This window comes from Diadema antillarum, unplaced genomic scaffold (assembly GCF_040938485.1).
Source record: "Diadema antillarum isolate AM-2024a unplaced genomic scaffold, OU_Dant_1.0 scf00000120, whole genome shotgun sequence".
In the NCBI taxonomy this organism is placed as follows: domain Eukaryota; kingdom Metazoa; phylum Echinodermata; class Echinoidea; order Diadematoida; family Diadematidae; genus Diadema; species Diadema antillarum.
In genome coordinates, this window is record NW_027271009.1 from 297859 (window position 1) to 323886 (window position 26028).

Here is a 26028-nt window from a genome sequence, read left to right on the forward strand (position 1 = left end):
AGGATGTACTCTAAAATATGACAGTGTGAGAATTTGTCTCACATAATTATCAACAGGATATTTGCTACCCTGAAGAGCAGTGACAAAGACCATATATCTTGAGCATTTGAATCATTCACTACAAGCAATGAGGCTCTGTAATTTGATGTTCATCTACATCATGCTTCTTACCTTGATGAAATCCTCCAAAATAAGCATCTTTTGGTAGTTTGGATCTGAGTGAAGAAATACTCTATGCGATATCTCTTTGTCACAAAAGCTTTAAAATCTTGTCTATAGCAAGAAAGTATGTGCAATGCTTACATATGTTCATTGGAAGACCAGTCTAGGATGTCAAAATGGTTAACTTCAATCTCACCTAAAAATGTTCACCCTCGAGAAAAAACAAAACAAGATTTTACCTCTTCAATCCTCAATACAAAAATGAAGAGAAGTAAGTAATCTAGTCAATAGGGTATAATATGCATGCCATATTTTACAAAGTAGACAAGTAGACTGCTGATTACTGTATAAGGTGTTATTCTCGCGAGGGTTCGATTTTTGGGAATCTCGTGCACCACAGTCGGATCGCAAACTAAACAGCACACAAAAATTTTGTGTTACGATACCACTGGTGTCAACACAACACCTCACGAAAACAACGTCTCACGAAAATGTCTCTGACCTCCTCATTCACAAAAATATCTGTATGCGAAAATAAGAGCTTATACAGTATTGAATTGTTGAAATATCTTTCATGAAATTATACACCCACGTATATGTAACTACCATATAGGGACGGGAAAGCCAAGATCAGCCACATGGCAGCCATCTGGTGTCTTGCAACCAGAGGTTGCTGCCATTTGCCTGCCACACGAGACTCATGTGACTAGTATGTTGCCACTACAATGTCAAAAGGCAGCAAGTGACAAAATCATTTAAACCTGAGCTAATCATGTTTTCACGTGGAGTGGACAAAAACCTGTTCAACAAGGACGCCAAAGTTTTGAGTGGGAACACTCGCACTTCTCAGAGATGTCTGATTCAGGATGTTGTTTCATTACGCTGTTGTCTTTCAGAATGACAGATATATAAAGTTAGATGCACTTTTGTCACTTGTTTCCTTTTTCCACAGTAGAACAGTAATGGTCTCATGCTGCTAGAGTGAAAGCCCCCTCCCCTGCTTCTGAAGATAATTCTGATCACACCATGATGGCAATATACAGTCGAAGCTTCAATATGCATTGACATCAAAAAAAGAGATTCTAACCACCAATCCACCCCTCCCCAATAAAAACAAACGACCTTTATAGCAAGCAAGAGCTTTGATTAGCATCATGTACTGTCTCGTAGTACTACCCTGTATCAAAAGGCCCTCATCAGGGTGGACTCATAGCAGGCAATATTGCAGTTGATGGGGTGACTCTTTACATGACGAAGTTTGGAGAGAAGTGCTGAACTTTATTCTCTAAGCTCACTGTTTGCACCAAATGAACCTAGCTATATCAGGTAGCCATGTTATATCTGTTATCAGCAAAAATTAATCCCCTGCACTGGTCTTCTTACTAGGAAATACAAAGAAGTGTAATCATTGCAGGCTATTTAATAAAACCTACGGCTCAAAGACCATGCATCTCTCCCATCATAATCTCTGTCCCTCTACCTGCTCCTCCCTTTTGAGTAATTTTCTGGAGTATTGCATCAAGTTTTTACGAGGCGGTGTTTAAGAGTACATGTAGGTTTCGCTCTCCTATCAGAAGAAGCTGATGGGAGAGTGTGACCTCCGCTCCGCCCGACGACGCCTCTGCATCCGCCGCCCCACGGTCCGTATAGACCGAAAGATGTCCCCGCCTTCCTCATCGTCCTCATCGTCGCTGCTGGACTCCAGGAAGGGGTCGTCATCATCGGAATTGTCCTCATCATCTGGGTCTCGCTCCCTGCGGTACGAGTGCATCACGTGGCAGCCGTCCCACTGCAGCAGGCATGGGATTGAACAAACCAGCATTGGAGAGTGAAGTTATGGAAAGAAAAATCTTTTGCGTGCAAGATCTAAAGCACCTGCACACTACACGATCAGACCAGCCGCATGACCTTATGACTGGAAGTGTGACATCACCAGCCCTGCTAGTTTCCAGCTGTACGACTGGGTCTTAGTGTAAGTTGCAGAGATTTGGTATGTCGAATTTTCACGACTGGTCGTGGGCTTTCAGCCAATCAGGATGCAGTATAATGCAATGACGGTTATGAAAATTTGACATGCCAAGTCTCTACGACTGGCACTAAGACCCAGTCGCACGACTGAAAACTGGTGGTAAATCGTGTAGTGTGTGGCAGGCTTTAGTCACTTCAGTCACAAGACAAAAAAGATGATGAAATCTGAATCTTCATGAAAATTTTTCACCAAATGCAACTTACTACATGAATTGGACATTTTGTAAAAAGCATTTGTAAGAAAGTAGGCAACTTATTCAATGGCATATTTCAACTCAATCATCTGTGCTTTATAACACATGCATATGAATGTGCAAAGTTTGTGGAATCAACAATTTCACTAGACACACACAAATAAAAGAAACCCTAAACATGCAATAATCAAGACTTCAACATACAGTATGTTTATATTCTGATAAAAATAAGAAGAAAGAAACAAATGATAATAACACAAACAAAGTATTAATAATGGAATACTATACGCTATATATTTTGCAAGGTCTTTATTTTTCGCAAATTTTGCAAGTTGGGTGCTGTTTGCGAATTCAATAACACGCACGCACATCATTAATCATTTTATTAATGCGACGTGCACACATGCACTTCGCCATCTACACTGGAATTATATTACTGTATTCCACGATCGCGAATTGAACAAAATGTTTGGGAAGTCCCAATTCAAGAACAATTAGACTCGATAAATATATAGCATATACAGTAAGAGGATGTGTACATCCCACAGGCTCACCCCCGAACTGATTATCCTGTTCTCATAAGGATGCCAGGACACATCACGCACACACTGCCTGTGGCCACCAAGCTTCTTGATCACTTTGCCTGTCAGGACATCATAGACTGTGGGGAGAAAGATGGGAGAATTACTACGCTCACTACTGTATACTAGGAGCGCATGAAGTTGCATGCTATCAAGCATCAGAAACAGAATTCTTAGAGGTTGTTGGAATTTCGTCCATGGATTGTGCAAATTCTGATTGTTTATACACGTGCCAGTATATATGCCACGGACACCAATTGACATCCAATAATGAATGCAAGGTGCATGACATCAGGGGGTGTTTCATCAAGTTAGTCAGCGCTGACAAGTTATCAGTCTCTGACAATCACCATAGTAACAGTCAGTGACCAGAGCATCTCAGCCAATCAAAACCAAGGATTTCACTGGAAGTGTCCCTGACAACTTGTCAACGCTGACTAAATTGGTGAAACACCACCCTGTACATTGTACTCTATGGACTAAATCTAACCCATGGATTTGATTAAAATTTCTCCTGCGAATTCATACCCATATTTCCAGATTTACAACTCAATTAATAATGGCTCAAAGTGAGACAGCATACTTTGTGCATACTGAGGAGAGGACATCATAAGACTACAGCAAAATCAGAATGGAGATGCAAGTGAATTACCAGTATATTGAAACATCATAAAGCTAGAAACAAACTCCCACACTGAGAAGTATAAAGAACTTAAAACATACATATGGGAATTGGCAAAGGCATGTGAAGTCTCCCCTTTCCTGTCAAAGTATTGTCATTCATTATAATTACATTGTTTTTTCTGAGATTGCCGACACATCATTGATAACAGGATCTGGAAAAACAGGGCCTAAAGCAATACAACCACCACTCTAGTCAAGATAACACCACTGCCATGTGATTGACTATTGTTTCCAATCCAAATACCAGTACTGTTTGTTATCCACGTCCACTTTTCCTTTGCCTTCAGACTAGACTTTGTCTTGCATTTGACAAGTCTATTGCATGCTTCCTACAATATCTCTGTGGAGAGAGATGATTCTCTGGTCAAGATAATGGGGTACTTACTAACAACGGCCCCTGTAGCACAGGCTGCATAGATGTACCTCTGCACATTTGGAAAGGAAAGGAGGAGGGGAAGGAAAATAAAAAAGACAAGACAGAATTACACAGATGGAAATAGGCAATGGTAGAGTGGGAATTCAAAGCAGTCCAAATATAAGGATATACCTATCTGGTACAGTGGAATCACATTATAACAAGTTTGGATATATAGTGAGATACCTCATTGAAGAGGTCACTTTGCAGGTCACATTCCTATATCATTCTATATTTACCCCAATACAACAACATAACTGATACAAGGACAAAATTTTGATGGTCCAAAGCACCATATCATTACGAGGATCCCCTTTAATATCTTATGCACTAATACTTGTGTAGACCACTTTTGATGTTTTGGTTTGGGTAAGGTTCTTGCGATCGTCTGTCGACTCCGTGACAGCAAAAGATAAATAATGTCTGATACAGACCTGCTTTTACTGGACAGGCATATGAGAAAATGGAGTCGTTATTTTTGTCCTGAAGTGTGCCTCATCAAGCAAATGAATCTCTTTGCACAGGACTCAAGGAGGCACTCTCATTGGCTACATGCAGTAAACAATACTTACGGCTGTACAAATTTTCCAAATCTTGATACTCCTTGAGATGAAAATAGAAAGAAAGAAAGAAAAAAAAGGGATATCCTGGTATCAACAAACTTTTCTGAGAGAAACGACGGTAAAGTTTCTGTTTTTACCTGGCCAGTTGAAAACTGTGGAGAGAAGCGACACCTGAGGAGTGTGTGTAGCACACCATGGCCTCGGTATGTCATCAGGGAAGTCTCCCCCTTGATGAAGCGTTTTCTCTTTGCTGCAAGAACAAATACAAATAAAAAGAAAAAAATAAATCAAGCTAAAAAAAAATGCCCAGTTCTGGTGCAAGAGTGGAATCAAACTACCTTTTGATGGGAAGATGTTCTCAACCTTTCAAGACTCCGATCTGGCCCACTAACAAAAAGAGTCAATTTGGACTATAATGATTTGATTAAAGCCCTTGCATTGTACCAGTCATCTGCTTGTTGATCCTTGCACTCTCGCTATCAGACTTTAAAAATGGTTTGCACACAGCTTACAGTACAGTATATGTGTGCCTCACTGACCTCTGTGATGTATGTCTCTAGTGATACAACATTTAGACATGCACAGACCTACATTATTGAGTATGCCATATATTTCACGAGCATAAAATTTGGTGAGCTGGGACCTGTAAGGCAGTTTCTTGGGTGGTTGAATTCAGAATGGAGAACCACAGTGAGAGAATGAGGTATGAGAATGCTCCCTTTTCAGTAGAAAATTTGGTAATTTCCCACCTTGAAGACAATCCAAAGCGCAGTTGTGTTAAGGGTTACAATATTCTAGCCAGCACTTTTAAATTTGCAGTATCAGTCAACTTGCAAAATAGATAAATTGACCAAACTAGAATTATCACTGAAGGTGATTAATACCCCCGCCCCTACTGTTGCTTTATAGTATGTGATGTCATGAGGGCAATGACGTTAATACCAAGTTTGTGCACTTGTCGAATTGAAAACAGGATAATTTTAGTTTACTGTACGATTACAGAGTTGACACGGGGTATAAAACTTACAGCAAATGGAAACATGCTTTCCCCCAGCATCACTACACTTAAAGACCACCATGCACACCAAATTTGACCCTCATAGCTTGAATGGTTTATTTTGATACAAAAATGAGTAGTTACCATGGCAATACATTTTCCTTAAACTAACACATTGGTGTCTTGCAAAACTACACTTCTAGATCATGATACATACTAAATTTGACTTTAATTGCTTGAATGATGGAAAAGTTATTCGATCTGCAAGGTTTTGGTAAAATTGTGGTTACCATGGAAACGGTTTGTGTGACAAACACAAAAATTAGGTGTTCCACATCTATACCTCAGGGCCATAATGCCTACCATATTTGGTTTCAATTGCTTGAAAACTGTGGAAGAAGTTCACTCCACAGGATTTAAAAAAAAACAAAAAACATGCGGTTACCATGGCAACGCATTGTCTGATACAAGTACAAAGGACATTTTGCAAAACTACACTTAAAGAGCATCATACACACCAAATTTCATCTTCATAGATTAAACGGTTCAATTTGATACAAAAATGAGTGGTTACCATGGCAACACATTTTTCTTATATTAACACATTGGTGTCTTGCATAACTATACCTCCCGATCATCATACATACTAAATTTGACCTTAATTGCTAGAATGATGTGGAAGTTATTCAATCCACAAGGTTTTGGTAAAATTATGGTTACCATGGCAACGCTTTCTCTGACAAACACAAAAATTCCACATCTATGTCTTAAGGCCATAATGCCTACCAAATTTGATTTCAATTGCTTCAAAAGTGTGGAAGTTGTTCACTCCACAAGATTTCGAAGAAAACATGCGGTTACCATGGCAACGCTTTGTCAATTACAAACACAAAGAGTGTCTTGCATAACTACACCTATAGATCATCACAGATACCAATTTTGAAATTGATTGCTTAAATACTATGGAAGTTATTCAATCCACAAGGTTTTGGTAAAATTATGGTTACCAAGGCAACGCATTGTCCGACAAACACAAAAAACATGTCTTGAACATCTATACCTCAATATCATAATTTACCCTAAGTTTCATTTAAATTGCTTCAAAACTGTAGGAGGAGTTCGCGATGCAAGATTTTGCAACAGACCGACCAACCGCCCGCCCGACCAACATCACGGTGATTCCTATATACCCCCGTCACACTGTGTGGCGGGGGTATAAATATACCACACTTGCAGCAGATAAAAGTATGCCCTCAAGATCAGAATTGCTTCCAGCATTACTGCCCATAAATAACATTTTATCCAGCCTCCACATTAACAGCAGGTCCAACTGCCTTTCTGAACATTTCAAATTTCATTTTGTCCACACCATCAGTGCCATCCTCAAAGAACGTACCATCCCTGGGGTGACAGGCCTCATATCTCAACAATTTTATTGCTGTTGTTGTTGTTTGTTTGTGTGTTTTGTTTTTGTTGTTGCTGTTGTTGTTGCTTTGACTCACATCTCTTTGGTGCCTGCTGCCACCTGTAGTCCCAGTGCTGCTGGGCCACAACCCGCCTACTGGCCTCTATCACGTGGTCCGGAGAGAACTTCCTCATGTCCCACAGCTTGATGGACTGGTCCTTGGAGTTTGTGATCAAGTGTCTCCCATCACCCTGGCAACCAACACAATGATGGGCGAAATATTGTACTCACATTTCATTTCATTTCTGAGCCATTTGATTTATGAAACATGACAACACCATGCAAATATTCATAGTATTGTACCCTTGGTATACTCCCAACAGAACGTGCATAGGAAGTGAAATTTTTAGGAACGTGCATACATATAAAGTGCCATTTTTAGCACATCTCTCCTATCTGGCCCGATTACTATCTACTCCTAGCAGCGAATCTACTGACAACTCCTTTGATCAAATGCGATGGAATACTTGATGGGACTGATCAGCTGACGAATCATACATCAGTTCATCTGACTTGCCTTGTTTAATCACCTGACTGTAATTACAGAGGTTCACCTCTTTATGATGACCTTTTCTGTCAAAACACCTGACTCTCCATGTCAGATCACTTGACTTGCTGTGTCAGATCACCTGACCTGACCTTGTCCAGACCACAGTTATAAGAGATCCCCCTTAGGTTTTCCCACAAAAGCAGAGCAAAATTAACATAAACAACCAGCACTCTTGGCAAAGATTCAGAAAAGATTTACCCTTAACTTGTGTATTCCATCCCCTCTCAGATCTCAGAGGAACAAATTAAACAAACAAAACTACAACAAAACAACATATTAAAGTGCAACCATTGTCAAAAACATGCAGGATCCCAAACTATAAGTATTTGAACTTTTCAAGTCTGTAAATGTATATTCATCATATTTTTCCCATATTCTAAATGTTGATCCCATCAATTGTCATACTATAATTGACTGTCATGACTGTTACTAGCTACCTAAGCTATAATGCTGGAGCTATGAATGGTTATTTTTCATTTAATATTCTGATTACTTTACAACAGTATCATTTTTATTGTTTTTTTTTCAATTTCCCCATTGACACACCAGAACATTTCTACCAACACATTTCTAGTAACTGATTAAAAAAAAAACCCTTCATGTATTTTTTTTTTAATCCTTTAAAATTTTCAGTTATCAAAAAAAAAAAAAAATTGCACTACTACAGCAGAGCATGAAATGAGTGAAAATTTTACACTTGAAAATGCCCAAGTATTTCAAAGATTTCTAGCTGGCTACTCGTCTGCACCAGAAGTTTTATGTCTCAAACTGTTTGTTGTAAAATGTTCTTTGTTTAAAATGCTGCATGACTTGTAATAATAATCACAGTGAAACAAAACGACAAACAAAATGACAAAATGATGATGATGATGCAGATATGACGCCAACAACAGTATTAACCCATCGAGGACGAATCCAGAGTATACTCGGGCAAGTGTCTATGGGAAATGTGTGTTGTAGCAAAATCACACTGTTCTCAACGGGTTAAATAAAGATTTTTATAAAGACATTAAAGATAACAAAAGATAACAAAGATATAACAAAAAGAACTGATCAATATGTACGCACCTTGGAGTCAATGAATGTAATGCCATCCATGTGACCTGCTAGGACCCCGACAGGCTTAGCATTGGAGTCACTCAGCATCCTTCGGTCCCACACCTTGCAAAGACCGTCATCTGCCCCAGAAAACAGAATCTGGGAGCTGCTATCGGCAAAGCACACGGCACTGACGTCGTCTTCATGCGACTCTATCTGCACAATGGGATTGGGGCACGTACAAAATAGCAGGCATAAATTTCTGGCAGAGTCTGACTAACACTACATCCAGAGCGGACAACTATTCTGTCAAGGAGCAATGCATCACAATAAGCATGCATCAAAAAATGGGAAGGTTTCTGTATCGAAAACAAACTAAAGTTTGATTTAGTGACCGACCAGGTTGTGATTACAAAAACTTAACATTTGGAGGTTTGAGGTTCCAGTCAGACATACAATAAACTAAAAATAAAACAAAACAGATGAAAACAATACCCTTTGCATCCTTGAGGTGGAGGCATAAAAAAGAGCTGACATTCTATCAACCCCCAGCATAGACAAGAACACACTGGGAAATGTGTAAAATTATTGTTTTTTTCTTGCTTTGTTTCATTTTTCTTTTTCATTTAGTTGTTGTCTGACCAGTAAGGATACGATATCAATTTGATTTCAGTAACTTTGATCTCATATGGATGTCTTGCTCAGCAATAAAATCATAGATCTAAGATGTATCACACATCTTCCTGAAGAGAATGGTGAAACAATGAAACAAAACTGAAAGAATAATGTGAGATTTTTTTTCCCCACTTTCTTTTCAATGGTGGTTTTTAAATAACTGGAGGATGTTTGGATGTACATACACATACACATCCACCAATACAATAAATACATAAATACATAAATGTACACATACATGTATGTATACACATACACACTTCAATTTGGATTTGTCAAATGATCACTTACTCTCATTACTCTGTCATTCTTCTCTCGGTCATAGATGTATATACACCCATCGTTGGCTCTGTTAAACAGGAAGACAGCCAAATAAAAAGGAACAACATAATATTCATTATTCCAAAACAGAGAGTTGGATGGTCTCTTGTCAATATCATGCCAATAAAAGAACATACTGTAAAGCAAAATATTTTTACAGTATGAAATTTTCTAGAATTGGAGTCGATGGCCTTTCTCGCGGCATAGAATTTGTGTAAATTGCCACAGGCATTCAATGCATATAGTGTAGACAAGAACTTTCACGTACACTTATATTTTGCGAATCTTGGCTCTCCCTAAATTCGTGAAACCAAAATGCAAGCAAAAATATCTGCTTCTACAGTATCATGTCATAAGATCATTACTATTCTACACATTGATTTAAAACACAAGCACTGGTCCACTACAGATTTGTTACATCACTTCAGCCAAGACTACTTGGATTGTAAGACATGATCTTGTGCCACAGCTAATAATACTTTGGGTAATGAGCTGCACATCAAAGTATCTAAGACATACTTATGAATTTGGGGGGTCCTTTTCTTTCAAAACCATGAGATACACAGACTTTTGCAACATTTTTCCTGCACCTGTACAGCAAACATAACTTTATGTTTGTACTGCATAACTGCTTCAGTGGCTTAGTCCAGCCTCCAACAAGATTTGCCTTCACTGTGAGTGTTATTCATGATTGATTCCATGGCACAGTACAAACTGCCAACCTGACCTCAAGCCAGTGTCTGAGATGGTAGGGGATGCTGCTGCTATAAATTCTGTCATTCTCACCCTGCTAGGATCTCCTTGTTGTCGTTGGAGAAGCGGATGGAGAAGGCACAAAAGTGACCCTCGATGTACGGCTGTAGGTTGAGGGCAGTGTGTGTGTCGTAGTCACCGTAGATATTGCATATGTGAACTGGGCAGGAAAAATAAATGATCAGGCAAATGAACAAATGATAGTGTACCCACATTTGTGCTTCTCTTAACCTCACAAAGTAATGATGAGCTGACTTCTACAGCACATGTTACAAATGTATTCAAAGTTGTATAAATTTACATAACATGGTTGCCATGGTAAGGCTTGAGACTTGCCCATCCGAACACAACATGGTGAGTGTTCATGACACACAACATACAATGATGAAGGCACAGTTGAAATAAAAAGAGAAAAATGCAACTAATATTCATTGTCTCTGATCTATTTCTTTGCCTAAAACAGTGTTCTTAACCTTTTCTAACCTGAGCCCCACTTTGGCTCCTGCAATTTTATTAGGAGTCCCAATTAGATCCAATTAGACGAATGACAACACAGAGAAGTTGCGCGCGTGTCTCGATTGTACAGATTGGAATCTATTTCTGGACAACGGACAGTCACTAGATGAGCAAGCAGATGTTATATCAGAGTACATAAATTTTTGTGTTGAATTGAATATCCCACGGAGAGCACTGAGAGTGTTTCCCAACAATAAACCCTGGTTCACGATAGAGTTGAAGAATCTTATTAATCAAAAGAAAATCGCAGTGGTTCAAGGCAACAAAATTGCAAAAGAAAAGTTGCAAAAGCAGATTGATAAGAAAATTGTAGAATGCAAAAAAGATCAAAGATTAAGAATTGAAAAGGGTTTCCAAAACAATGATCCAAAGTTAGCCTGGAAAACATTGCAAGATTTGACTGGGTACAGAAACCATAGGAAAACGCCAATACATGACCAAACAAGTGAATTTGTGGAAGGTCTCAATGAGTATTATTGCAGGTTTGATGATGACTTCAGTTATGAGAATGAGAAAGCCGTAGACATGATACAAACCATGTTACATGATTCTCGAGGTGTGTCAAAACTGACTATCGAAGAACATGAAGTGAGGAGATTGTTCGGTAGCTTATCACCACATAAAGCCCCAGGCCCGGACAGAGTATGTAACAAAGTGTTGAAATGTTGTAAGGACCAGCTCTCATACGTTTATACAAAACTATTCCAAAATTCTGTTGACCAGGTGTCGGTGCCAACCCTGTGGAAAACCTCCACAATTGTGCCTATTCCTAAAAGTAGCAAACATGCTGAGTTCATGGATTACAGGCCGATATCCCTTACATGCAGTGTTATGAAATGTCTAGAAAGACTCATGTTAAAACTCCTCATGAACCACGCTGGCAGTCATCTTGATAATCTGCAATTTGCCTACCGCCAAAACAGAGGAGTAGATGATGCCGTTTTAGTTTTTCTTCATGGTATATATCAGCATCTGGACGTTAATAAGAATTTTGTGAGAACTCTGTTTGTAGATTTTTCAAGCGCATTTGATACAATCAAACCGCACCTCCTTGCAACTCAACTCGTAGAAATGAATGTACCCCCACAAATTGTGCTGTGGACGCATAACTTTTTGTTAAACAGACCACAGTCGGTCAAGATGGGAGTCACTGAGTCAAGCACGAGAATAAGTAGCACAGGCGCACCACAAGGGTGTGTGTTATCCCCCGCATTGTTTTCTTTGTACATTAGCAAATGTGTAAGCAACAATGAAAACTCTACCACAATCAAATATGCTGATGATACTGCAATCACAGGATTTTTGACAGATGAGAACTCCCATGAGTACGTGTCAGCCGTCAGGGTTTTCTCTGAATGGTGCGACTCACACTTCCTACGTCTAAACACGTCAAAAACCAAGGAAGTGGTGTTCGACTTTCGAAAGAAAAGGGGACAACATACGCCTCTCGTTATAAATGGTAGGGAGATTGAACAAGTGGAGGAATACACATACTTAGGAACAAAACTCACGGGCACCCTTGATTGGTCTGATAATGTCACAACATTGTGTAAAAAGGGAAATCAGAGGCTTTACTTTCTGAGAATGTTAAATAATCTGCATGTTGACCGATCAATCCTGAAATCATTTTACCAGGCCCTCATCCAGAGTGTACTTATTTACAATTTGATCTGTTACTATGGAAACACAACACAAAAGAACCAGAATCGCATTGATCGCATAAGACGGGTGGCACAAAGGGTAATAGGCAGGGAACTGCCTGCAATGAAAGACACTTTTGAACAAAGGCTTTTGTCAAAAATCAAAAAGATCGTTGGGGACAAAACGCACCCTCTCAATGTGCACTATGTGTACAATCGCTCCGGAATCAGACTGCGCGTGCCTCGCACCAATCGTGCACGTTTTCGCCAGTCATTCGTGCCAAATTCCATACACACGTTTAATCGCCATGCCATCAGGGAATTCCGTTCATGAATGAATATTCCAGGTTTGTTCGTTTGTTTTTCGTTCGTGGATTGAATAACTCTCATAGTATTTAAGTAATTAATTTTTAAAATTGGTATTTATGATGATTCATAGGTGTAGTCATGTAAGACACTCTTTGTGTTTGTATTTGCCAAAGCGTTGCCATGGTAACCGCATCTTGTGGAGTGAACAACTTCCACAGTTTTGAAGCAATTGAAATTAAGTTTGGTAGGCATTATGGTTTTGAGGTATAGATATGGAACACATCATTTTTGCCGGGTGTTTGTCGGATAAAGCATTGCCATGGTAATCATAATTTCATCATAATTTTGTGGATTGAATAATTTTTATAGTATTTCAGTAATTATTGAAATTGGTATTTATGATGATTTATAGGTGTAGTTATGTTAGATTTTTTCTCAGTTTTGAAGTAATTGAAATTATATTTGGTAGGTATTATGGTTTTGAGGCATATGTGAAAAAAAAAAATTGATTAGAAGTGAAAGATTTGTTGAAAGTTGAATTTTTGATAATAAGTATAATAATTATAGAATTTATTTAAATGAATGAATTGAATGAGATATATGTAATATGTACTATGAATATAATGGTTATTATTTTATTTTTCTGTAAAACAAGTAATGCAAAACATTTATGGTTTATCTTATTAGTAATCTGTGACGTACGTGTTCAATGAACAATTGTTATCTGTTTGTATCTCTTGTGTGTAACGCTGGTGGTAGGCGCATTTCCACTTTCGCATTGTGGACAACAAAGCAATCAATTCAATTCAATTCAATTAATTCATTTTCGGCCAACACTGCGGCCAACATGAGAGAGCTTCACCGCCCACCAGTGGGCTGTGGCCCACTGGTTGAAAAGCGTTGGCCCAAAACATCCCTGTATCCACACAATCGACAAAAATCATCCTTTTTCTCTAGCAGAAAATGATTTGAATATTAATATTTGCTCAGCAGGTGATACTCCTGCAAGATTAATGTTTACCATACACAATTTTTTGTAAAGCAACCATACGTGTTGTGGTGTATGCTGTATAGTTTGACACTCGCCATATGATACATGTTGTTTGAGTATAATACTTATACACACCAGCATCTTTTACATTCAGTAACAGTTGAAAACAAGTTGCTGGTATTACACAATGAAGAAGGAGAGATTCCTTGCATGTGCCTGTATCAGTGCTGATTTGGCTCATTAGATGGCAAACAATCTTGAACACCGAAATCATGTAAACACACATAAAAATATTTGATGCAAAAAAAAAAAAAAAAAAAAAAATCAGTATTATAAGTATATGAATATACTTTTGAAATTCATACAGCAATATGGACACTGTCGTGTGTTGCAATAATCCATGTCTTCCTCTAAAAAAAAAATAAAGAAGAAGAGTGATCCTTTTTGAATCATTGGTGATGACTTGAATATATGTATAAAATTAATATTGTACAAGGATTCAAACTTAAACATTGTTAGGAAGTCAATCTGCTGGGATTCAACTGTAATTAGTTCATTTAGGGTGGGGCTTCGTTTTTTAATCGGAGGGTTGTTGTTGTTGTTTTAGGGCTAATATTGTTATGACTATCACTGTTTGAGAATTAGACCAAGAGTGGCGCTCTTACCAGACTGTGACCAACTGGAGTAGATGAGGTACTGGCCATCAGGACTACAGTAAGAAATAGCAAGCAGACATGAAGTGATCAGTGTCAAATTTATCAAGGTATCATTTCTTATTGCAACTGCAGTGACACTATGATAAACATGACAGTTCTTGTAGATGGTAGCAACTGCCTTTGATGTCCTTTGCATGTGCAAGTCTGCTGCCCAGTATCATAACAGTGTTCTTGAGCTCCAAGAGCATATCTAACATGATAGGTTGTTGAGAATACACACACACAAGCACAAACCATACATGCATGAATATATATACATATCGATACATACATACAGACAGACATACATTAAACTAGCAATTGAACCATAAATAATACAAGATTATACAGAAATTAAATGTCTTTATCTTGTGTGGATACTACACAGTGTATTGAAAGAATTTAATCAAAAAATAAAATTAGACCAGATATTAATGGGGTTAGAAGATTAAGATTTATCACTCATGGGGAAGGCAGGTTTGCAGCCTACCATGCCCTGGTCAAACATGCTAACAATAAGATATCAACCAGTTTGACACATGTTCAAAACTATCCCTCTAACCCTTGCTTCATCTCCTACTGCTACCCACCGTGTTGACTTTATGCTGTATACACCAATAATGTTGCACAGAAAGGTTTCATATTCAAGAAATCTAGAGAGTTGACTGAAATAAACATGCTACCATACTGCCTCCCGAGACACAATTGCTGGGAGGGGGGGTTGTAAGGGGTAGGGATATTGCTTGTAGCAGGGGTAAAGGGGTAGTGCTTTCTTGCCCCCTGATAAGATGTTGGGGTGGAACCCTTGGCCAGTCATACATGTAGGTTCACTTTTAAGTATATTTTTCTTCTTTTTCTTCTTCTTGGGTGGTGGGGGGGGGGGGGGGGGGGGGGAGAATGTCTTTACCTGAATGCTGTGTCCAGGACACTCCAGCCTACGTCCCTGGCCCGAATCTCCTTGAACTTCTTGAAGCGGTTGTTCCTCACGTCGTATATCCTCAGGTTCTGGTCCTGGCAGGCGGAGAGGAAGATGGAGCCATCCATGGAGAACGTCCCACAGAAGACCTTGGCCTGATGCTGGCACAGGGTGCGGTGGTAGTTTGGGAGAAAGCTGCATGCATTGAGAGCGAATTTCAAAGAACTATGTAATGCAAATGCACGACGATTTAAAAACATCCATAAAGAATTGCAGCCTGCAGCAAGTACTGCAGGTCTGACTAGTTACCGGTAACCCCCTCCCTACTTGAATGGCCATAATACATGTACACTATGCATTCCGTAGCCTGAAATTATATACACCTGTACATTCGCTGTTGCTTACAGATTTCCGACCTTGTAAACAGCATTTTAGATTTCTGAAGGCTGAGTAGGCTTTCTTTTTCTTTTCATTTTCTCATTTTTTTTTTTTTCTGCAAAGAGTATTTTTACCTCTTCTGCAATAGACATGAGTAGTAATAAAATTTGGGAAAAACAGCATTCTCCATGAAACATGCAATATTTTGGGTAAAGAAAAAAAAAAGAAAAGCAGGACAAAATACTGCACACACAAAAAAGGAAGTTTACGTCTGGCTGCTTGAGACTCGTAAGGAAAATTGGTGCTTTGGGATACTCACACTGCCCCGACCTCACAGCGATCGTTTGGGGAGAACCCTCTCCTGTGGCAGCTTCCAATCTGCCTCTGGGGGACGAGAACATGAGAGGAAGAGGGTCTTGAGTTGTCCTTTTGTAAGTACGGTGGGGTAGTCATTTGTCATTGTGGATATCTATACCATGCCCATTCTCATATCCATGCAGTGATATCTGAACTCTAGGGCCACAAATCCTGACACACTTGAATGAACAACGGGGTAATGAGCATTTTAAAATGAGGGAGGTGTGAGAAAGAACACTCTCACATCATGACACCTTAAAACTTTTAACACTTGTTCTGAAATGCATTAGTGGCACCCTGAAACTTCATAGCATTTGCTCTGGAAATGTTTTGACTATTTATATGCATCAAAAATAAGTCCGTGCCAAATTATAAATAATAACTGGCAGTTGAGATAAAACAAAGTCACATAACTCTCACAATTGTAAAACCCAATTGAAAAGTTTTGTGGTGTATTTCACTTGGATGAGTTTATATTGTTCAGTTGTCCATTCTGTTGAATAAACTATAAATTCTAAATGATCCAACGTTCTTTGTTTTTTGAAACTACATGGGCAACTGTTCCTGTGTTCCAACAAGAATATGGAATGAAAAACAAAGTATATTCCACTGTGATAAAGCTTCATAAAAGCTCCACTCTATTCCAAAAGAGTTGATGATTTGCATAAAACTTTTTAAATTTTGTACCACATTTCGATAGTGGAATTTCATATCTATCAACCAGCAATTTTCACACAAAACTTACAGCTGATGAACAGGCTAACATTTGTAAGAACCCATGCATGTTGTTAATGAAGTCAACATACTGGTAAACACATCTTCCCCCGGCAAACGAAAAACAAACAAACGAGCAAACACATAACTTCATTTTTCCCTCGGAATTGACATCTTTGTGTGCATACCTTGTGTAGCATTTGAGGGACCGTCGCCCCCATTGACAGCGAGGCATTGTGGGTAGCGCCAGCATTAGTCAGCAGTTCCTGCTTCAGGTCACTCACCTAATGCAAAGATCAAACAAACGAGCATCTAGTTCTCTGCTGAGGGGAGCAAAGGTCCATTAAACATTGCATTGTCTTCAAATGAGAGTTAAACCCTTCATGTTTGCTCTTGATATACATGCCCTCTTTCTTCTATCTACCTTTTTCTCTTGTCCATCTCTCATTCTCTTATTCTATGCATCATTTTAATATCCATCCACTAATTCATCTATAGATCCAACTATATATCCTTCTTTTTTTCTTTCCTTTTCTGTTATCTATTTTTTAAAACTCTATATCTATTTATATATCTCTCTGTCTATCTAGCTATTCAATCTACTTATAAATAAATGTATATTTCATCTGTCACTCTGTTTATTTATCTTTCCATCTTTGATTAAGTCATAAAGAATATACACCAATATGTGCATCAACTTACATCGATTTTACTGGTATCAGGAAATGGGTCACCTGAAAAATAAAGACAAGTAAAGATGTTAAACAGTGCCCAAGAACTAATAAAAATCAACGGATGTTAAAAGTGACAACCACAGTTCTTCTAAGCATTAGAATACGCAGAATACATTACTCAATGGTGATGAAAATGACCAAATATGATACCATAACATGCAATGAAGAATTGCAAAATAATGCAGTATGATGCAACAAAGTTTGATATGTACACTCGTAGTGCCGTCTCAGAAATTCTACTTTTATGCTTTGCCTTGATTTTTTTTTTTTCTGATACCCAGACTTCTGGATAGTAAATAGTGCATCATGATCATGGGAGATAATTCTTTATAAGAACTTTGTTGTGCTGAATCTTAAGATTATTTTGGAGCTTAATTATTTGTGTACTAAATACACATATTAAACTTAAAATCACTATCTATCATTTGCAGAGAAAAAAAAACAGCTTTAGTGCTTCAAAATAGTTCTAAAATGTGAGTTACGGATAGAAACAACCAATGCAAAAATAATAATAAGAATCAATATTGTTAAATATATTAAATAATAAGAGCAATAGTTTCATTAAACTTGTTTCTAAAATAAACCATCTACAGTTGTAGTTTATTGTGATATTAGTGATATCTCCTTATCTTTGTGGCTTTACTGCAAAATTATCACATGGTAGGATGTTTTGTGACACAAGTGAACTACTAAGTATACATATGTATCAAACTTGAAAATTTTTTTTTATCACTAGCTGCTCCTAACAGGATTTAAACCATGCCAAAATTTAAACATATCAAATGACATATATCACTTGTGTTGACATGTGTGTGAAATATTTTGTTATCCCAATAGCACCAGCATGAACAAATCAAGCAACCTCATCAAATGCACATTTATTTCTGCTGGCCAAAGGCCGGCAGACACATAGTACTGTAAAAGTGGTTTCTTTTGCGGTGGTTTTATTTTCGCGCTTTTCGCGCTTTGAGGTTGAACCGCGAATTTAACATCTCGCGAAAATGTTTTGAACTCACCGCTTGTTGCAACGCTATTGCGCACATGCACACATGAAGATTCCGTGCATTGAGTGTATTGATGGTCAACACACACAGCGATACGGCGCAATGTAGGTACAAGCATGTTAAAGTACTAGAGAGACGGGATTTCAGGTAAGCCTGCACTTAATTTGAATGTCTATTTAGTAAATAAAAGAATAATTGGATTATAGTTTGGGTTTTCATGTGCAAAATAAAAGTTTTTGCTGACTGTGAATTCACAGATTTAGCCGACCGCGAATTTAAACACTTGCGAAAAAGTTGGCACTGATGGAAACCGCGAAAGTATCTGTACGCGAAAGAAACCACTTTTACAGTAATGTAAGAGTCTGTAGCAAGCAAACGGAGAAACCAAAACCTGCAAACGTACTCTCTGGACAGCATTCGATGAAGTCATCTTCGTCACTGTCATCCAGGAAATCAGCAGAATGTGGTGAGAGCAGTCGAATCTGACCACTGTAGCAAGAGGGTAGATTGAGAAAGGGCATGGGAAAAAAGCACTTTAATTGAAACATTACACATGGTCATTCTAATTTTCCATTCAAAGTGAAAATGTGCCTGAAAATGTTAAAAGAAACATGGTAAAATCACTGACTGCTCCACCGATTAAGATACTTTTCATTCCATGATAATATATCAAAATTACAAAATGGCATCCATCCTTAGCAGCTTGAATACCAAAGAAGATATGATGGGTATGCAAGACAAATAATGACAATAATTAAAATACTAACAATCATCAGCAGCACCAGACGAAGACGAAGAATCATAATCATAATGATAACAATAAAGGACATTTATCGGGCAACTACCATAAGAATACTCTACTGGACAATACAAAATAACCGTCATAACATACACAATTGAAACTAAGGTGAGTTTTATGGAGATATACATTTGTAAATATACTATTATGATGTAGTATGCAGTCACTGTAATCTCTCCTGAAGGCATTCAATGTTTCCCTTTATCAGCCAGTTTTCTTGTGTTATACTTCATTCAGTTCAGTAGTGCTGGGGCCTGTCTTATAAAGACTTGTGATAGAAATCAATCACAAGTTTTTTGTGTGCTGCAATGCAAGTTGCGATTAATTTGGGGACTTGTAATTGATTTGAAGGCTTTATAAGACGGAGCCCAGATCAACAAGTTATAAAATTACACAAGTGTACATCTTCAATTGTTAGCCTACAGAAGTGTACATTGTTATATAAAAGATAAAAATTCTACACATAATTTTTTTTCCTTTTTCCCCCTTTTTCTTATTTCTTTCTGACTCTGGAAAAAAAGACAGAACCAGTAAAAAACAATTATGCATTATGGCACTTGATATTGTCATGTACCGCCCATCAATCTTTACACTTACAAATGACAATACTGTACTTACTACCTTTGTATCATACTATCAAATGTTATTTCAAAAGCTTCCTTGAAAGTTTCTGTACCATTTCATCTTGTGCTTCCACTTTATGGGTGGCAGTCATATTGATAGCAGATTGTATTAGATTCCATGCAAACTGTGTTTGATGCAATGCATGCTTAATTCCCTACATTCCAAGCTGGTTATCAAGATGGCTTTAAAAAAGAAAAAAAATGACACCCTCCCCAAAGCGAATTATATAAAATTTAGCTGAATGAACATAGTACACGTATGATAAAGTCACTCTATCTCAAGATAATCATTTTGTTTATAGCCATTTGATTTACACATCAGGGCCCTTATTTGTTACTATATAACACTAACATTTGCAACTATAGTAGTTGAATATGTTCACTGTTTGTATATATACCTCTTTGACGAGACTCGTAGCATTTAAAAAAAAAAAGTTTAAGGAAAGTTTGGGAGGATGACAGGCTTACAAATATTTTACCTGTATATAAAATCTCCGAACAGCATATCAATATCATCATGGCCATGGGAATGTGGCTTTCACATGTAGTGTATGCATGGTACAGCTGTAGCTAGGTCACCATAAACATAAAACACATCGCCACGGAACACTGAAATGGACACCCCTCTATTTACAACATTACCACTATGTGTAAAGAACAATGCAAAAATGCATGCATGGGACCTTGTGCAGTGGTTTTTCATTCTTCACTTGGGATTTGAATACTGTAAAAGTGCAAATTTTTGCAGTGTTGAAATTTTCGCGCAACCAGAAACAAGCGCGAAAATAAAAGCACGCGAATATTTTTGCTTGCCGTATGTTCCTATACTTAGTGTCTTGATTCCGCGGAATTAAAAACAAGCGAAACTCTTCTCACCTGGCCAAGCACAAAAAATTAATCGCGCGAAAATATCCACAAATACAGTATCCAAAATTTACTAAAAAAAAAATGAAAATAAATAAGAAGGGTAACATCCCCAGTATTCGGTCACTTAAGCTTTTTTGCAATATTTTTCAAACTAAAATAATACATACATACATCATATCTACAGCAATGTATGTGAAATATATCAAATTTCTTTATTCTCAATTTTCATTTTGTTTATCATCACACAGAATTTCACAAAATCCCAAAATATATCACCTTGAAAATTCCCCAGAATACGGTCACCGCGACCAGTATACAGTCACGCGATATACGCGTCCAAAGTCAATGCGTGTTCAAGGCAGCAGAAAAATGCGCATGCGCGCTACCTTGTTGGCGCAAAATTGCATCGGGGACGTTGCGGCGCCTGTTGGTGACCGAATACTGGGGCCTCAGCACTTGCACTCAACCCTTGTACATTGAGACACTCTATCAGCACGTACGGAAATTTTGTTTTTCTTTTGCGTTTTTGAGGATACCATCACACTCCAAGTTTGTGATAAGCAAAAAATCCCGTGAGAGAAGGGCCCATTTCTCGATTTTTATCGCTTTTTCGGCAACCCATACTCTTAAACCTGGGCCTTATCCGTGCGCGCTTTTGGAACGTAGTGCTGATTCTGCGCTTTTGACGGTAAAATTTGGGATTTTGGATGGATTTTTGGAGGGGGCTAAGGGAGTTTCCTGTTGTGAATGAGTGTGCAAGTATGTGAATTGATGTGATTTGCGTGTGTTGTGACAGTTGAACTTACTGTCTGGTGACTAGTGATAAGTGACCGAATACCAGGAGCTGACCGAATACTGGGACTCTTACCCAACAGCAAATTAAAATGATACCATGAATTATAGAAATATGCTAAAAAATCTTTAAGATATGTGCACTTCACATGCATTGGCAATTTATAGTAACGTTAGAGGTGTCAGTTTCAAAGTAGATCTCGATCTACAGCGCAACTGAGTGTGGGAAGATAACACCCCACGGGTTTGAAGCTGCCGTCTCGGAATGGGTACCCTAGCTAGCATTCAAAGTAGCAAGGGCTCCTAACGGTACCTCACATGCACCCCATTTTCAATATATGGCTTGTGAGTTTAGAGTATTTTCTCCACAAAACACATGTGAGTAATATTTCTGGCAAATTGTTAGATACAATGACAATGTATTAAGTATTCTATAAGTTTCTATTGATATTGTATAACCAAATGTTAACGTTAGAAAAAATGTTAGGGCATATCTGAGGTATAAAACACCAAACGATGCATGCATACAGAATTTCAAAATGCCTTTGAAGTTGGTAACGTTAGGGGCATAATCGTGATGTGGTAGGTTGAATTTGATTGAAACACTAGAGTGTCTAGCTAATTTATAGCTATGTAAGCTAACGCTAGACCTTTTGGCATTTTTAGGCACTGTTATGACCTTGACTGCCTATTGCTAGGCCTACCACCTGTCTAAACTGATTACAGCATATAAGTGTCTACCAGCCCTATTGTGGTGCAAAGTACCGATAACCCGGTGGCACAAATAGCACACAAGGCTCATGTTTACGTAGCCGTCATCCTGGACCCCGGGTACCGGTTGCCTCGATGGACCATGGGAAAACTGGGCAATAGGCCTAACCGTGGTTACACAGTGAGATACAACTTACAAGAGCACTACATTCTCTACATAATACCTTCTCAATAAGTAAGCGAGAACAGCGGTATAGTCATCGGAGTCTTGAGACATGGCAGCGTTTCTGTCGCTGGACGAAGAGTATGATGAAGATCTTCTGGATAGGCTGGAACCCATTGGGGTAAATCGAGACAATCCGGACGTTGATTGTTTGGCGTTACATCATCGCACGTTTAACGTCGTTTACCTTTCCCCCGTGCTCATAAATGCCTGCCTATTATAAATACAGGGCTTGCCTTCGTCAGTCGTCAGCGTGCAAAACAACAACAGTGTTTGGGCTACCACACACGCACCACGCACTACATTACCCACCAGTACGATTCACAGGCAGCTTTTCGCGAGTGGTACGGTGCGTGCATGGGGCCCCCGGGCGCGAAATGTAAACAATTACCAGGCCAAAGCTCGCGGGGGGGGGGGGGGGGGGGGGGGGTGGAGCGTATGTCCCCTTTCTCATATTGGAATTAGAAATTGTATGATTTTGATTGCATGATTCTCTGCCCTCATCTATTTTTTATGTAAGATGGTTCTGCAAGATGTTATTTTAAGCATCCCCCAAAACTCAGGCCAACTCAAGGGGGGGGGGGGGGGATTAGCTGACATGACATATCCTCAGAGACCTCTTTAGAGTTTACAAAGGATAAATATAGCTAATATAGATCCATGCCATCTATAGGTATCCTCTGACAAACAAAAACAATTTCCTGTGACCTAACAGCATATTGAGTGAGCTTCTTATCCAATTTTTATGACTGATGTAGTGTACCCGACACTTTTTCTTTTCTTTCTTTTTTCTTTTGTGGTTTAAGCTTTGAAGTAACGAATAACTCAATTCAAATGGGCTCTCCCAACAAACGTACATGTATCTTGAAGGGGACATTCCAGTCCAAATATAAGTTAGTCTGATAAGAATGAGTAAAATATGACAAGTTCAATGGTATCATTTTGATCAAAATCTGATGAAAATAAGGAAGTTATGACATTTTGAAGTTTCACAATTTTTTCGGGGAAACGGTTCTTGAACAGTCAATATGAATACGCAAATGGAAAAGTGAGCATGCCATTCCCTCACAACTTACCACATAGTTTGTACATAGATTTTTGAAATTTCCAGTTATTCATTCAAATGCAATTATGCCAGAAGCTCAAATCCTCATATACAAAATGTATATCTAAGGCTGCGTTCACATAGAAGTATTCGGTATTCGGTATTCGGTAACCAAGTACACTACCACCCACACCGTCAACTCACCATCCCATGCAGTGAGGATTTCTTCCTCCTACATCCCAGCAAATCTTATTAACAATTTCTAAACTGCATCAGAATGTCAGTCTACATGCTTATTTTTGCTAAAGGGCAAATCCAGACCAAAAGTGTCATTATTTCATAAACGAGAGACGGTATACGCTGCATGAAAATCGAACAAGCTCGATTCCCACTTTGCTATACTTTTCGCAGCTATTCGGTTCTTTCGAATAGTGCCCTCCTATGTGAACCGGTGTGAGGAAATCCTATCGTTCGATTCAAGCTATTCGCATGCCCTCGAAAAACGAGCCCGAATACCCGAATAGTATACTTCTATGTGAACGCAGCCTAACTGATCACTATTGTGAAGTTACTCAACCAGGAATAACATGTTTCAGACTTCAATGACAGAAATAATGAATTTTCGTCATTTTCTTTGTACACGATCAATGGAAAATTGTGTAGGTTATGACATGGGTAGCTCACTCATTTGCATATCCATATTCACTGTACAATAACTATTTTGCAGAAATTAGCAAAACTTCAAAATGTCATAACTTTCTCATACATGTATTAGATCCAATTTCAGTAAGAATTTTTACCCTTGAACTTGTAGGATTTTACTCTATTTTATCAGACTATAACTTAAATTTGGACTGGATTTCCCCTTTAATATTGGAAAGAATGCACACTCTGGAAAAGCATGTACATTGTTTTTCTTCTTCTTCTTCATCTTCACCGGCCTGCTCCTTCTTCTTCTTCTCCTCCTTCTCCTTCTCCTTCTCCCTCTCTCTCTCTCTCTTCTTTTTCTTTTTCTTCTTTCTCTTCTTCTTCTTCATACTCACTTGCAGTGGACAGCTACCAGCGGACAATCTTTGCTTTTTCATCTTTTCTTGCGGAAATATTTTCACATTATACATAGAAAGATGTGAAGAGTATTGCTGCAACACAAAATATATGAACAGCTACAGCACACAAAACACAATAACTTTTTATTTTCATATATTTGGTAGTCTCAATATATATTCTACATTCAGTACATAATATGTACAATAATGATTTAGAGATCATACGCATACAACATGTATGACACAGTCTTCATGGTCGTCAGAGATCTGCTTGCCAACCTCGTCAAACGTATGTCTTTACATGACTGACTCTTTCTGTGGATATAGTATAATGTGTACACAACAAAATTATCAAATCCTTGTGGTACAAAAAATTACAACAAAAAGAAGACAAAATGCCTTTATTGCACCTACATGGTTGCTGTGTAAAGTAGAAGTCTAGAATATCGGTGGATAAGGCGACAGCATGCTTGTGAACAAATGGGTCAATTTGTTAAAGAAACCTCTCTGCATGAAACTTTAAGGCCCGAATTCACGAGGGTGATACAGATGAAAAACCATGGAGTGCCAAGTGTCGCATGGAATATTTCGTTACGAAATCAGTCATTTCGTCAATGAAATTATCATTTTGTGACGAAATGACAACATTTTGTAACTAAATAAATATTTTGTCCATGAAATGATAATTTTGTTAACAAAACGGTCATTTTGTTGACGAAATGACCAATTTCGTAACAAAATATTCCGTGCCACACTTGGCACTCCATGGTTTCATTTCTACCACCTTCTTGAATTCGGGCCCTAGTGTATCAAAACCCTGGAAATCAAATTTGTATACAGGTAGAATACACAAAAAAGAGCCAAAATTCACCTGTGATAGTCCCTGAAAGTACAATGTATGCACATTTCAATAAATCAGATCATGGCCCCATTTCATAAAGAGTTTATCTGATGACAACTCTTTGCTGGAATGACTATTGTCATGGTAACGACAAAAATACAGCTTCCTGATTGGCTGTTTGCTGTGGAAAGTTGTCATTCCAGCAAGAGTTGTCATCCTAACATCTTTTATGAAATGGGGCCCATATCTCTAGAACAATTTGGCACTTGTGCTCCGCTAGTTTAAGTTCTGTACTGCAAGTGCCAGTACTGATGTGTGTGCGTTCTAGCTATACGTGCACGCTCTTATGAATGATACTGAGATTCCAAGATGACTGGTTAGCGATTGCGAGCACGCATTCC

The 26028-nt window shown here is 38.4% G+C and overlaps 1 protein-coding gene across 1 annotated transcript; it reads right to left on the bottom strand.

Moving 5' to 3' along the window:
* Positions 1 to 1513: 1513 nt before the first annotated feature.
* Positions 1514 to 22879, bottom strand: LOC139720060 (DDB1- and CUL4-associated factor 11-like). The gene is made up of 15 exons (XM_071631433.1): positions 22697 to 22879; positions 19084 to 19169; positions 17645 to 17676; positions 17131 to 17226; positions 16191 to 16255; positions 15485 to 15688; positions 14548 to 14591; positions 10460 to 10586; positions 9644 to 9701; positions 8708 to 8893; positions 7127 to 7280; positions 4765 to 4877; positions 4035 to 4074; positions 2939 to 3045; positions 1514 to 1951 (listed from the first exon to the last, which is right to left on the bottom strand). Exons 1-15 carry the CDS (start codon positions 22810 to 22812, stop codon positions 1733 to 1735), a joined length of 1647 nt encoding a protein of 548 aa, XP_071487534.1. The 5' UTR covers positions 22813 to 22879; the 3' UTR covers positions 1514 to 1732.
* Positions 22880 to 26028: the final 3149 nt, after the last annotated feature.